The 14,539-nt window shown below is 43.5% G+C and overlaps 1 protein-coding gene and 1 long non-coding RNA gene across 3 annotated transcripts in view; one reads left to right on the top strand and one right to left on the bottom strand.

Annotated features, from left to right (window-relative positions):
• The window catches only part of LOC118372923 (gamma-aminobutyric acid receptor subunit gamma-2), a 97,858-nt gene that overhangs the window by 31,711 nt on the left and 51,608 nt on the right, over nucleotides 1-14,539 (top strand). For both annotated transcript variants that reach the window (XM_052529470.1, XM_052529469.1), the window contains exon 6: nucleotides 2,293-2,430. In XM_052529470.1, the coding sequence (XP_052385430.1) occupies nucleotides 2,293-2,430 (138 nt within the window). The remainder of the gene's footprint in view (nucleotides 1-2,292; nucleotides 2,431-14,539) is intronic.
• LOC127933086 (uncharacterized) lies at nucleotides 9,511-10,231 on the bottom strand. Its single transcript, XR_008147314.1, has 3 exons — nucleotides 10,164-10,231; nucleotides 9,714-9,773; nucleotides 9,511-9,533 (listed from the first exon to the last, which is right to left on the bottom strand). It is a non-coding gene; the product is annotated as an uncharacterized LOC127933086 (long non-coding RNA).

The raw sequence follows: 14,539 nt of genomic DNA, 5'->3' as shown, positions 1-14,539 counted from the left end.
TGGTGAGAGAGACCAGTACAGTGACCAGACAGGGTTGGTGAGAGAGACCAGTATAGTAACCAGACAGACAGGGTTGGTGAGAGAGACCAGTACAGTTACCAGGCAGGGTTGGTGAGAGAGACCAGTACAGTAACCAGACAGACAGGGCTGGTGAGAGAGACCAGTACAGTAACCAGACAGACAGGGTTGGTGAGAGAGACCAGTACAATAACCAGATAGACAGGGTTGGTGAGAGAGACCAGTACAGTAACCAGACAGACAGGTTTGGTGAGAGAGACCAGTACAGTAACCATACAGGGTTGGTGAGAGAGACCAGTACAGTAACCACACAGGGTTGGTGAGAGAGACCAGTACAGTAACCAGACAGGGTTGGTGAGAGAGACCAGTACAGTGACCAGACAGGGTTGGTGAGAGAGACCAGTATAGTAACCAGACAGACAGGGTTGGTGAGAGAGACCAGTACAGTTACCAGGCAGGGTTGGTGAGAGAGACCAGTACAGTAACCAGACAGACAGGGCTGGTGAGAGAGACCAGTACAGTAACCAGACAGACAGGGTTGGTGAGAGAGACCAGTACAGTTACCAGGCAGGGTTGGTGAGAGAGACCAGTACAGTAACCAGACAGACAGGGTTGGTGAGAGAGATCAGTACAGTAACCAGGCAGACAGGGTTGATGAGAGAGACCAGTACAGTAACCAGACAGAGAGGGTTGATGAGAGAGACCAGTACAGTAACCAGACAGACAGGGTTGATGAGAGAGACCAGTACAGTAACCAGACAGACAGGGTTGATGAGAGAGACCAGTACAGTAACCAGACAGACAGGGTTGGTGAAAGAGATCAGTACAGTAACCAGGCAGACAGGGTTGATGAGAGAGACCAGTACAGTAACCAGACAGACAGGGTTGGTGAGAGAGACCAGTACAGTAACCAGACAGACAGGGTTGGTGAGAGAGATCAGTACAGTAACCAGACAGACAGGGTTGGTGAGAGAGACCAGTACAGTAACCAGGCAGGGTTGGTGAGAGAGACCAGTACAGTAACCAGACGGACAGGGTTGATGAGAGAGACCAGTACAGTAAACAGGCAGGGTTGGTGAGAGAGACCAGTACAGTAAACAGGCAGGGTTGGTGAGAGAGACCAGTACAGTAAACAGGCAGGTTTGGTGAGAGAGACCAGTACAGTAACCAGGCAGGGTTGGCGAGAGAGACCAGTACAGTAACCAGGCAGGGTTGGCGAGAGAGACCAGTACAGTAACCAGGCAGGGTTGGTGAGAGAGACCAGTACAGTAACCAGACAGACAGGGTCTGTTACAGGATTGCTGTTGCAGGATATCTGTTATAGGATATATGCTATAGGATATCTGTTACAGGATATCTGTTACAGGATATCTGTTGCAGGATATCTGTTGAGGGATATCTGTTACCGGATATAGGTTACAGGATATCTGTTACAGGATATCTGTTACAGGATATCTGTTATAGGATATCTGTTGAGGGATATCTGTTACCGGATATAGGTTACAGGATATCTGTTACAGGATATCTGTTGCAGGATATCTGTTATGGGATATCTGTTACCGGATATCTGTTACCGGATATCTATTACAGGATATCTGTGGCAGGATATCTGTTATGGGATATCTGTTACCGGATATCTGTTACCGGATATCTATTACAGGATATCTGTGGCAGGATATCTATTACAGGATATCTGTTATGGGATATCTGTTATGGGATATCTGTTATGGGATATCTATTACAGGATATCTGTGGCAGGATATCTGTTATGGGATATCTGTTATAGGATATCTGTTACCGGATATCTATTACAGGATATCTGTGGCAGGATATCTGTTATGGGATATCTGTTATAGGATATCTGTTACCGGATATCTATTACAGGATATCTGTGGCAGGATATCTGTGGGCAATTCAACTAAAAAGCCCATTACAGCTTGCACTTGGGAAAGCTAATGTGCATTAAATCACCCCATTTAGTATGATGTAGGCCTGTACATGGTAGTGTTCTTCTCTGGACTTGACTGAAGGTCAGTCGTTATCAGACTATTAGTGTCCAGTCACTATTTAGGATTGCTCCTTACAATGTCCCTGAATATTGGTTATGTCTACATTAAAGTCACCCTAAACCTAATTACCATTGGAGTGGAAAATATGTACATAGCATTACACATCACCTGTTTAACACGTTTTATTATTGGATGGATTCAGTCATAGACCACCACAGGTAGTAATTTCCCGAGCTAACTGTCTCTCCACCCTCCCTCTGTCCAGATGGCTACCCCAGAGAGGAGATAGTGTACAAGTGGAAGAGAAGCTCCGTGGAGGTGGGAGACATCCGCTCCTGGAGGCTCTACCAGTTCTCCTTCGTTGGCCTGAGGAATACCAGCGAGATTGTCAGGACTGTGTCAGGTAAGTCTTTCCTTTTCTTTCTCTTTCTCTTTTTTCCTTTTCTTTCCCTCACTCTTTCTTTTTCTTTCCCTCACTCTTTCTTTTTCTTTCCCTCACTCTTTCTTTTTCTTTCCCTCACTCTTTCTTTTTCTTTCCCTCACTCTTTCTTTTTCTTTCCCTCACTCTTTATTTTTCTTTCTCTCACTCTTTCTCTGTTTCTCTGTCTTTGTCTCTCTCTCTCTCTCTCTCTGAGCTTCCCTATTCTGAATGTGGTTTACTCAAGGCGCCTCCCTCTTTTCAATAACCCCCCTTCTGCTTTCTGGCATTTGCAGCATGCACACACCCTGGTGAATTAAAAGACTATGTGCCTAATACATAACATAGGAAAACATATGCATTATGCATGCACACATTTTTGGTTGGATTCCAAAGCAGGAAATGAATTTGTCTCCTGAGGAAAATGGCTCTGCAGTAGAGCAAGTACTAGAGGCTGGTTAGAGGCTGTTTGGAGTTGAATGTTTCTAATGTGTGGTGGTGTGTCAGGAGCCTTGTATGGAAATGCATGAATTTGTTGGGAAGTCACTGTGATATTCTCTGGCCTACAGCCTGACAGAGAGCTTTATCTTTGGCCTGTACACACTATTTGGTCATTAAAACATCTGGGTTTGCAAGGTACATGGCTGAAGTCTTCTCTAGGGGAAAATAATGTATGTAAAACTAAAGGCCAACCTATAAATCACAGTGTTTAATCAGTCAAGAAGATATACCGCCATTTAAGCAGTTATTTTCCCTAACTGGCAGTTACAGAAGAAGTGCTAACCAGAGGAAACATTATCAATTCCCATTGTCATAAATGTGGCAAGTCTTTTGGCTTCTGGAGGGAAATTAAGAGAGATCTTAAAAAGATACTACATTTATTTAGGCTATTCGCTTAAATGGATATTGATCGAACAGAATGGATCTTTGTTGGCTACATTCCATCAGTGTAAGACAATCACCCTGGCCTAAAGAAACAGAAATTATTCTAGCAGATATGCTTTAGTAGAGCAATTATGTCTGGTATTTTCTTCATATTACAGTCTCACTATATTTTGAAGGCGATGTTGTTGTCCTGAAAGGTACATCCGTTTAGTAATCAATTTAACTGCGAAGGGAACATAATGTACTATGCATGTATTATTACAAATCCTTTTTAATCATTGCTTTGATGACTAGGTTACAGATGGTAGACATGATGGTTACAGTTAACATTACAGGTATGATGACTAGGTTACAGATGGCAGACATGATGGTTACAGTTAACATTACAGGTATAATGACTAGGTTACAGATGGCAGACATGATGGTTACAGTTAGCATTACAGGTATGATGACTAGGTTACAGATGGTAGACATGATGGTTACAGTTAACATTACAGGTATGATGACTAGGTTACAGATGGTAGACATGATGGTTACAGTTAACATTACAGGTATGATGGATGACTAGGTTACAGATGGTAGACATGATGGTTACAGTTAACATTACAGGTATGATGACTAGGTTACAGATGGCAGACATGATGGTTACAGTTAACATTACAGGTATAATGACTAGGTTACAGATGGCAGACATGATGGTTACAGTTAGCATTACAGGTATGATGACTAGGTTACAGATGGCAGACATGATGGTTACAGTTAGCATTACAGGTATGATGACTAGGTTACAGATGGCAGACATGATGGTTACAGTTAGCATTACAGGTATGATGAATAGGTTACAGATGGCAGCCATGATGGTTACAGTTAACATTACAGGTATGATGACTAGGTTACAGATGGCAGACATGATGGTTACAGTTAGCATTACAGGTATGATGACTAGGTTACAGATGGCAGACATGATGGTTACAGTTAGCATTACAGGTATGATGACTAGGTTACAGATGGCAGACATGATGGTTACAGTTAGCATTACAGGTATGATGACTAGGTTACAGATGGCAGACATGATGGTTACAGTTAGCATTACAGGTATGATGACTAGGTTACAGATGGCAGACATGATGGTTACAGTTAGCATTACAGGTATGATGGTTAGGTTACAGATGGCAGACATGATGGTTACAGTTAGCATTACAGGTATGATGGTTAGGTTACAGATGGCAGACATGATGGTTACAGGTATGATGACGAGGTTACAGAGAGCAGACATGATGGTTACAGTTAGCATTACAGGTATGATGACTAGGTTACAGATGGCAGACATGATGGTTACAGTTAGCATTACAGGTATGATGACTAGGTTACAGATGGCAGACATGATGGTTACAGTTAACATTACAGGTATGATGACTAGGTTACAGATGGCAGACATGATGGTTACAGTTAGCATTACAGGTATGATGGTTAGGTTACAGATGGCAGACATGATGGTTACAGTTAACATTACAGGTATGATGACTAGGTTACAGATGGCAGACATGATGGTTACAGTTAGCATTACAGGTATGATGACTAGGTTACAGATGGCAGACATGATGGTTACAGTTAGCATTACAGGTATGATGACTAGGTTACAGATGGCAGACATGATGGTTACAGTTAGCATTACAGGTATGATGACGAGGGTTACAGATGGCAGAGATGATGGTTAAAGTTAACATTACAGGTATGATGACTAGGTTACAGATGGCAGACATGATGGTTACAGTTAACATTACAGGTATGATGACTAGGTTACAGATGGCAGACATGATGGTTACAGTTAGCATTACAGGTATGATGACTAGGTTACAGATGGCAGACATGATGGTTACAGTTAGCATTACAGGTATGATGACTAGGTTACAGATGGCAGACATGATGGTTACAGTTAACATTACAGGTATGATGACTAGGTTACAGATGGCAGACATGATGGTTACAGTTAGCATTACAGGTATGATGACTAGGTTACAGATGGCAGACATGATGGTTACAGTTAGCATTACAGGTATGATGACTAGGTTACAGATGGCAGACATGATGGTTACAGTTAACATTACAGGTATGATGACTAGGTTACAGATGGCTGACATGATGGTTACAGTTAACATTACAGGTATGATGACTAGGTTACAGATGGCAGACATGATGGTTACAGTTAGCATTACAGGTATGATGACTAGGTTACAGATGGCAGACATGATGGTTACAGTTAGCATTACAGGTATGATGACTAGGTTACAGATGGCAGACATGATGGTTACAGTTAGCATTACAGGTATGATGACTAGGTTACAGATGGCAGACATGATGGTTACAGTTAGCATTACAGGTATGATGACTAGGTTACAGATGGCAGACATGATGGTTACAGTTAGCATTACAGGTATGATGACTAGGTTACAGATGGCAGACATGATGGTTACAGTTAGCATTACAGGTATGATGACTAGGTTACAGATGGTAGACATGATGGTTACAGTTAGCATTACAGGTATGATGACTAGGTTACAGATGGCAGACATGATGGTTACAGTTAGCATTACAGGTATGTTGACTAGGTTACAGATGGCAGACATGATGGTTACAGTTAACATTACAGGTATGATGACTAGGTTACAGATGGCAGACATGATGGTTACAGTTAGCATTACAGGTATGATGACTAGGTTACAGATGGCAGACATGATGGTTACAGTTAGCATTACAGGTATGTTGACTAGGTTACAGATGGCAGACATGATGGTTACAGTTAGCATTACAGGTATGATGACTAGGTTACAGATGGCAGACATGATGGTTACAGTTAGCATTACAGGTATGATGACTAGGTTACAGATGGCAGACATGATGGTTACAGTTAGCATTACAGGTATGATGACTAGGTTACAGATGGCAGACATGATGGTTACAGTTAGCATTACAGGTATGTTGACTAGGTTACAGATGGCAGACATGATGGTTACAGTTAGCATTACAGGTATGATGACTAGGTTACAGATGGCAGACATGATGGTTACAGTTAGCATTACAGGTATGTTGACTAGGTTACAGATGGCAGACATGATGGTTACAGTTAGCATTACAGGTATGATGACTAGGTTACAGAGAGCATATTCTTTAAAACCTCCATGTAATGATCTGAACTAATAATGTGGAAGATGTACATACATTCTCGGATGACAACGGAACCAACTCCTTTCAGCATATAGCCATGAACAAGGGGTTATGTTTAAGTTACTATTTTAAGTAGTCTATTTATCATGTAAACTATTGCATTTGTAGATAGTGAAATGTAAGCTGACCTGTTGAAAGTGTAAAGCTGTGTATGGAGAAGATAAACTGAATGGAGCCACACAATCTGTGTCTTTCTGACCAGATGAATCCTGGCACACTTCATCCTCATAGCTATTTCATCAAACTTCAACTTCTCCTCCTGGAACCCAATCAGAGACAGAATTAAATGGTCTGTTTATTTTAGGAGGCAGTTTACAAAGCAGCACTCTATCTGTCTGCCGTGAGCGGCTGCTCCGACAGCTGTTGTCTTTCATAGTCACACAGTAGCTTCTGATCCCAGGGATACCACCAGCTCTGAAGTCAGTCAGTGAAACAGGGAAAATACAACACACGGTCTTGGAATAACACTCACTGTTTATACAACTGAGAGGGAATTACATTGATTGGAGATAGTAGACTACATTTAGATTCCTTTACCTTCCAATAGATGCAGGACTAAATGGCGTTCTTTCTGTTCTTTTGACTCAAAGGTTAGATAAACAAACAGCTGTTCTGTTACAGGACAAGGGAAAGTGGAGCCGTGATTGTAATGGTGCAGTCCATTGTGGGGCCTCGGTTTAACATTCTGAAACACCATCTGGTGAAAATGTATTCCGAGGGGGCGGAGGAGGGATCATGCCATTGCCCTCTGTATTTTAACTACAGTTTCATCCATGCTGATATGGAAAATGTTGACTAGTTGCCCTCAGAGCACATAGCTTGAGTTATATTTCAAATTTGGCCAAAAGCACAAAAAGAGAGAATTAAAGACAACACCACCTGCTCCTCCGCTGTGGTTGTTTGCCTTATAAGGAGGCTGTGTCTGCTTTGATTTGGTGTTTCTCCTCTGGCAACGTCAACGAGCTTAGTCCTTCATTGTGTCGCACCACATCAATGCCCCTCAGGGCCACAAATCTACCTGCCGAGCCCTATGTCCTCCTCAGTGTCTTGATCCAGCTCCCTGCTGCTGTCCGCTGCTGCTGACAAACCAAGATACTAGCTTCTCAGTTTCTTAAGGACAAGCAGTCTGAGAGTGAGAAACACATCAGAGAGTGAGAACATGAGGGAGGGAGAAGGAGAGTGAGAACATGAGGGAGGGAGAAGGAGAGTGAGAACATGAGGGAGGGAGAAGGAGAGTGAGAACATGAGGGAGGGAGAAGGAGAGTGAGAACATGAGTGAGAACATGAGGGAGGGAGAAGGAGAGTGAGAACATGAGGGAGGGAGAAGGAGAGTGAGAACATGAGGGAGGGAGAAGGAGAGTGAGAACATGAGTGAGAACATGAGGGAGGGAGAAGGAGAGTGGGAGAGAGAGACAGAGAGAGCGAGAGAGACAGATACTAAGACAGCAAAAGTAAATTACTTGTTGTGGATATTCTACACAGGGACACTCAAAGTCAATCTTAAATTAATAATGGTTTATTATCAGTTAAGTGGGGAGGTTCTAACATACTTGATACCCCGTAGTGAATGTGTGTCAGGAGTTATCTCGGGGCAGTCCCGTTACTTCCCTTATAGACTGGTTATAGACACTTTTACCAGGCACAAGCAGGGACCAAGGATTGTTTATGACACCAAATACTTTTTCTTCACAAAGTAACATTTCCTTCACAAGGGTCTGATAGTTAGTTGTGAGTCGGACAATGTTTTTTATTCCATGTGATTTGTTCCCGCCAAACACAGACCTTTTAGTTTGTGGGCATTTGAGTTAATCATCAGCATTATTGCAAAAGGACCTCCCCACATTCATTAGTTTCCTTCTGAGCGCATTAACAGAATAAATTAATTGTAAAAGCATCGTTTAAACAGAGCACGATTTAGGGCTATCGTCTCAAGCGTAAAAAGAGTCAATTGCATTCTCCATGTTTCATTCTCCATGTTTCAATTTCCATTTTCCACATTTCCACTCTCTCTTTAAGATGAGTCATAGTATTGATTTTGAGCAGAGTAACTGATGGTTAATTTGTTATTTATTTGTGTTTTGTTGTGTTTTCGGGACGAGTGCTATTCTTAGAAGGACCTTCTAGCTGCTGTGGCGTGCAGCTCTCTTGTCTGTGTGATTTAGCTGCAGTGGAGAAAGCCTCGGGACACATCAGCAGCCTCCCCACAGATGAGCCATTGACAGGAGAAATCTGGAGGCATTGTGGATGACAGGAAGTGGCCGGGGTGAGGGACTAGCACAGCACTCAGGACACGCGCCGCCAGCCCGCCCACCCCCCGACCCGCCAGCCCACCATCCTCACACAGCGGTGTGTCATTCTCTGTAGCCCTTCAGTTCTGCACATGGGGGCCAGCAAAGGAACAAAGAAAACCCACCACAGCTTCTCCGAGGTGACCCGTCCTAGGGGGACAGTAGTGACATTACACTGAGCACTGACCAATTTATCTCCAGCAAATTCCCTTTTATATGGTCTACATTCATTCAACTCTAATGAATGTGTATTATGGGGTTTCTTAATCTCAGAATTCCTGGATGTTTTGTTGTTGTTGCTGGACATCCTCTATACAAGCTCCTGATAGATGGATGGATGGAAGGCTTTGGTTCCATCAGCGTGCGTTAGTTGTACTGTACTCTAATATCAACACTTAGGGTGAAGAGACAAACTGTGTGGCAGGAGGTTAGGGAATTATCCCAGGGACACCTTGGTAAAAGTCGTGCAAAAGGTTCGATAGAAGAAATCCACAGTAGATTCAGGAGAGACGCTGTTTTAGAAGAGCACGAAGAAGATACATTCACAGGGCAGATTGAGCTGGGTAACACCTATCGAAGTTACATTGAGCTGGGTAACACCTATCGATGTTACATTGAGCTGGGTAACACCTATCGATGTTACAGTGAGCTGGGTGACACCTATCGATGTTACATTGAGCTGGGTGACACCTATCGATGTTACATTGAGCTGGGTAACACCTATCGATGTTACATTGAGCTGGGTAACACCTATCGATGTTACAGTGAGCTGGGTGACACCTATCGATGTTACAGTGAGCTGGGTGACACCTATCGATGTTACAGTGAGCTGGGTAACACCTATCGATGTTACAGTGAGCTGGGTGACACCTATCGATGTTACATTGAGCTGGGTGACACCTATCGATGTTACAGTGATCTGGGTGACACCTATCGATGTTACAGTGAGCTGGGTAACACCTATCGATGTTACAGTGAGCTGGGTGACACCTATCGATGTTACAGTGAGCTGGGTGACACCTATCGATGTTACATTGAGCTGGGTAACACCTATCGATGTTACATTGAGCTGGGTGACACCTATCGATGTTACATTGAGCTGGGTGACACCTATCGATGTTACAGTGAGCTGGGTAACACCTATCGATGTTACATTGAGCTGGGTGACACCTATCGATGTTACATTGAGCTGGGTGACACCTATCGATGTTACAGTGAGCTGGGTAACACCTATCGATGTTACATTGAGCTGGGTAACACCTATCGATGTTACATTGAGCTGGGTGACACCTATCGATGTTACATTGAGCTGGGTGACACCTATCGATGTTACAGTGAGCTGGGTGACACCTATCGATGTTACAGTGAGCTGGGTAACACCTATCGATGTTACAGTGAGCTGGGTGACACCTATCAATGTTACAGTGAGCTGGGTGACACCTATCAATTTTACAGTGAGCTGGGTGACACCTATCGATGTTACAGTGAGCTGGGTGACACCTATCGATGTTACAGTGAGCTGGGTGACACCTATCGATGTTACAGTGAGCTGGGTGACACCTATCGATGTTACATTGAGCTGGGTGACACCTATCGATGTTACAGTGAGCTGGGTAACACCTATCGATGTTACAGTGAGCTGGGTGACACCTATCGATGTTACATTGAGCTGGGTAACACCTATCGATGTTACAGTGATCTGGGTGACACCTATCGATGTTACATTGAGCTGGGTGACACCTATCGATGTTACATTGAGCTGGGTAACACCTATCGATGTTACAGTGATCTGGGTGACACCTATCGATGTTACAGTGATCTGGGTGACACCTATCGATGTTACAGTGAGCTGGGTGACACCTATCGATGTTACAGTGAGCTGGGTGACACCTATCGATGTTACAGTGAGCTGGGTGACACCTATCGATGTTACATTGAGCTGGGTGACACCTATCGATGTTACATTGAGCTGGGTGACACCTATCGATTTTACAGTGAGCTGAGTGACACCTATCGATGTTACATTGAGCTGGGTGACACCTATCAATTTTACAGTGAGCTGGGTGACACCTATCAATTTTACAGTGAGCTGGGTGACACCTATCGATGTTACATTGAGCTGGGTGACACCTATCAATGTTACAGTGAGCTGGGTGACACCTATCGATGTTACAGTGAGCTGGGTGACACCTATCGATGTTACAGTGAGCTGGGTGACACCTATCAATGTTACAGTGAGCTGGGTGACACCTATCGATGTTACAGTGAGCTGGGTGACACCTATCAATGTTACAGTGAGCTGGGTGACACCTATCGATGTTACAGTGAGCTGGGTGACACCTATCGATGTTACAGTGAGCTGGGTGACACCTATCGATGTTACAGTGAGCTGGGTGACACCTATCGATGTTACAGTGAGCTGGGTGACACCTATCGATGTTACATTGAGCTGGGTGACACCTATCGATGTTACAGTGAGCTGGGTAACACCTATCGATGTTACAGTGAGCTGGGTAACACCTATCGATGTTACATTGAGCTGGGTGACACCTATTGATGTTACAGTGAGCTGGGTAACACCTATCGATGTTACAGTGAGCTGGGTGACACCTATCGATGTTACATTGAGCTGGGTGACACCTATCGATGTTACAGTGAGCTGGGTGACACCTATCGATGTTACAGTGAGCTGGGTGACACCTATCGATGTTACAGTGAGCTGGGTGACACCTATCGATGTTACATTGAGCTGGGTGACACCTATCGATGTTACAGTGAGCTGGGTGACACCTATCGATGTTACAGTGAGCTGGGTGACACCTATCGATGTTACAGTGAGCTGGGTGACACCTATCGATGTTACATTGAGCTGGGTGACACCTATCGATGTTACATTGAGCTGGGTGACACCTATCGATTTTACAGTGAGCTGGGTGACACCTATCGATGTTACATTGAGCTGGGTGACACCTATCAATTTTACAGTGAGCTGGGTGACAACTATCAATTTTACAGTGAGCTGGGTGACACCTATCGATGTTACATTGAGATGGGTGACACCTATCGATGTTACAGTGAGCTGGGTGACACCTATCGATGTTACAGTGAGCTGGGTGACACCTATCGATGTTACAGTGAGCTGGGTGACACCTATCAATGTTACAGTGAGCTGGGTGACACCTATCGATGTTACAGTGAGCTGGGTGACACCTATCGATGTTACAGTGAGCTGGGTAACACCTATCGATGTTACAGTGAGCTGGGTGACACCTATCGATGTTACAGTGATCTGGGTGACACCTATCAATGTTACAGTGAGCTGGGTGACACCTATCGATGTTACAGTGAGCTGGGTGACACCTATCGATGTTACAGTGAGCTGGGTGACACCTATCGATGTTACAGTGAGCTGGGTAACACCTATCGATGTTACATTGAGCTGGGTGACACCTATCGATGTTACAGTGAGCTGGGTGACACCTATCGATGTTACAGTGAGCTGGGTGACACCTATCGATGTTACAGTGAGCTGGGTGACACCTATCGATGTTACATTGAGCTGGGTGACACCTATCGATGTTACATTGAGCTGGGTGACACCTATCAATGTTACAGTGAGCTGGGTGACACCTATCGATGTTACAGTGAGCTGGGTGACACCTATCAATTTTATAGTGAGCTGGGTGACACCTATCGATGTTACATTGAGCTGGGTGACACCTATCAATGTTACAGTGAGCTGGGTGACACCTATCGATGTTACAGTGAGCTGGGTGACACCTATCAATTTTATAGTGAGCTGGGTAACACCTATCGATGTTACATTGAGCTGGGTAACACCTATCGATGTTACAGTGAGCTGGGTGACACCTATGATACAGTGAGCTGGGTGAATGGAATATGAATGACAGTCATCCAATATGCTGTAATAGAAAGTGGATTGAACGAAGTAGAAAGAAATACTTAACAATGTTCATACAGTCTTTTATTGCTGCTTACAGATATTCAATGTGTAACATAAGTGAGTAGACTTTTGGATTCTACACTATTTGGTGTTCGCCTGTCCAGAAAAAAAACTGTGATTCAGTAATAATGCATTTATCACATTTATCAAGTGCTTTTTATCTGATCTCCACGTACCTCTCAGTTTGTGTGAAAAGGGTTAGAAATGCTCCACACGGTATATAATCAATTTACCACGGTGGTGCGGCTGTATTCTCATAGTAGGAACTGGTCTCTGAACCCCTTACTTCCTCCTGGGTCATGCCAGTGATGAGCAGAGCAGAGAGGTGGGAATGGAGGCTGTGAGTCAGGCACAATCCCCTGTGCTGAGTCGAAATACCAATCCCCTGTGCTGAGTTAAAATACCAATCCCATGTGCTGAGTTAAAATACCAATCCCATGTGCTGAGTTAAAATACCAATCCCCTGTGCTGAGTTAAAATACAAATACCATGTGCTGAGTTAAAATACCAATCCCATGTGCTGAGTTAAAATACCAATCCCCTGTGCTGAGTTAAAATACCAATCCCCTGTGCTGAGTTAAAATACCAATCCCCTGTGCTGAGTTAAAATACCAATCCCCTGTGCTGAGTTAAAATACCAATCCCCTGTGCTGAGTTAAAATACCAATCCCATGTGCTGAGTTAAAATACCAATCCCCTGTGCTGAGTTAAAATACCAATCCCCTGTGCTGAGTTAAAATACCAATCCCCTGTGCTGAGTTAAAATACCAATCCCCTGTGCTGAGTGTGCTGAGTTAAAATACCAATACCCTGTGCTGAGTTAAAATACCCCCTGTGCTGAGTTAAAATACCAATCCCCTGTGCTGAGTTAAAATACCAATCCCCTGTGCTGAGTTAAAATACCAATCCCATGTGCTGAGTTAAAATACCAATCCCCTGTGCTGAGTTAAAATACCAATCCCCTGTGCTGAGTTAAAATACCAATCCCCTGTGCTGAGTTAAAATACCAATCCCATGTGCTGAGTTAAAATACTGAGTTAAAATACAATCCCCTGTGCTGAGTTAAAAATACCAATCCCCTGTGCTGAGTTAAAATACCAATCCCCTGTGCTGAGTTAAAATACCAATCCCCTGTGCTGAGTTAAAATACCAATCCCTGTGCTGAGTTAAAATACCAATCCCATGTGCTGAGTTAAAATACCAATCCCCTGTGCTGAGTTAAAATACCAATCCCCTGTGCTGAGTTAAAATACCAATCCTGAGTTAAAATACCAATCCCCTGTGCTGAGTTAAAATACCAATCCCCTGTGCTGAGTTAAAATACCAATCCCATGTGCTGAGTTAAAATACCAATCCCCTGTGCTGAGTTAAAATACCAATCCCCTGTGCTGAGTTAAAATACCAATCCCATGTGCTGAGTTAAAATACCAATCCCTGTGCTGAGTTAAAATACCAATCCCCTGTGCTGAGTTAAAATACCAATCCCATGTGCTGAGTTAAAATACCCCCTGTGCTGATTAAAATACCAATCCCCTGTGCTGAGTTAAAATACCAATCCCCTGTGCTGAGTTAAAATACCAATCCCATGTGCTGAGTTAAAATACCAATCCCATGTGCTGAGTTAAAATAGCAAGTTAAAATACCAATCCCCTGTGCTGAGTTAAAAACCACCAAAAATACCAATCCTGTGCTGAGTTAAAATACCCTTGTGCTGAAAATACCAATCCCCTGT

The sequence above is a fragment of the Oncorhynchus keta genome, chromosome 11 (assembly GCF_023373465.1).
Source record: "Oncorhynchus keta strain PuntledgeMale-10-30-2019 chromosome 11, Oket_V2, whole genome shotgun sequence".
NCBI classification, from domain to species: Eukaryota; Metazoa; Chordata; class Actinopteri; order Salmoniformes; family Salmonidae; genus Oncorhynchus; species Oncorhynchus keta.
Note: the sequence above shows the minus strand (reverse complement) of the source record. Positions and strands in the feature narration are given on the sequence as shown.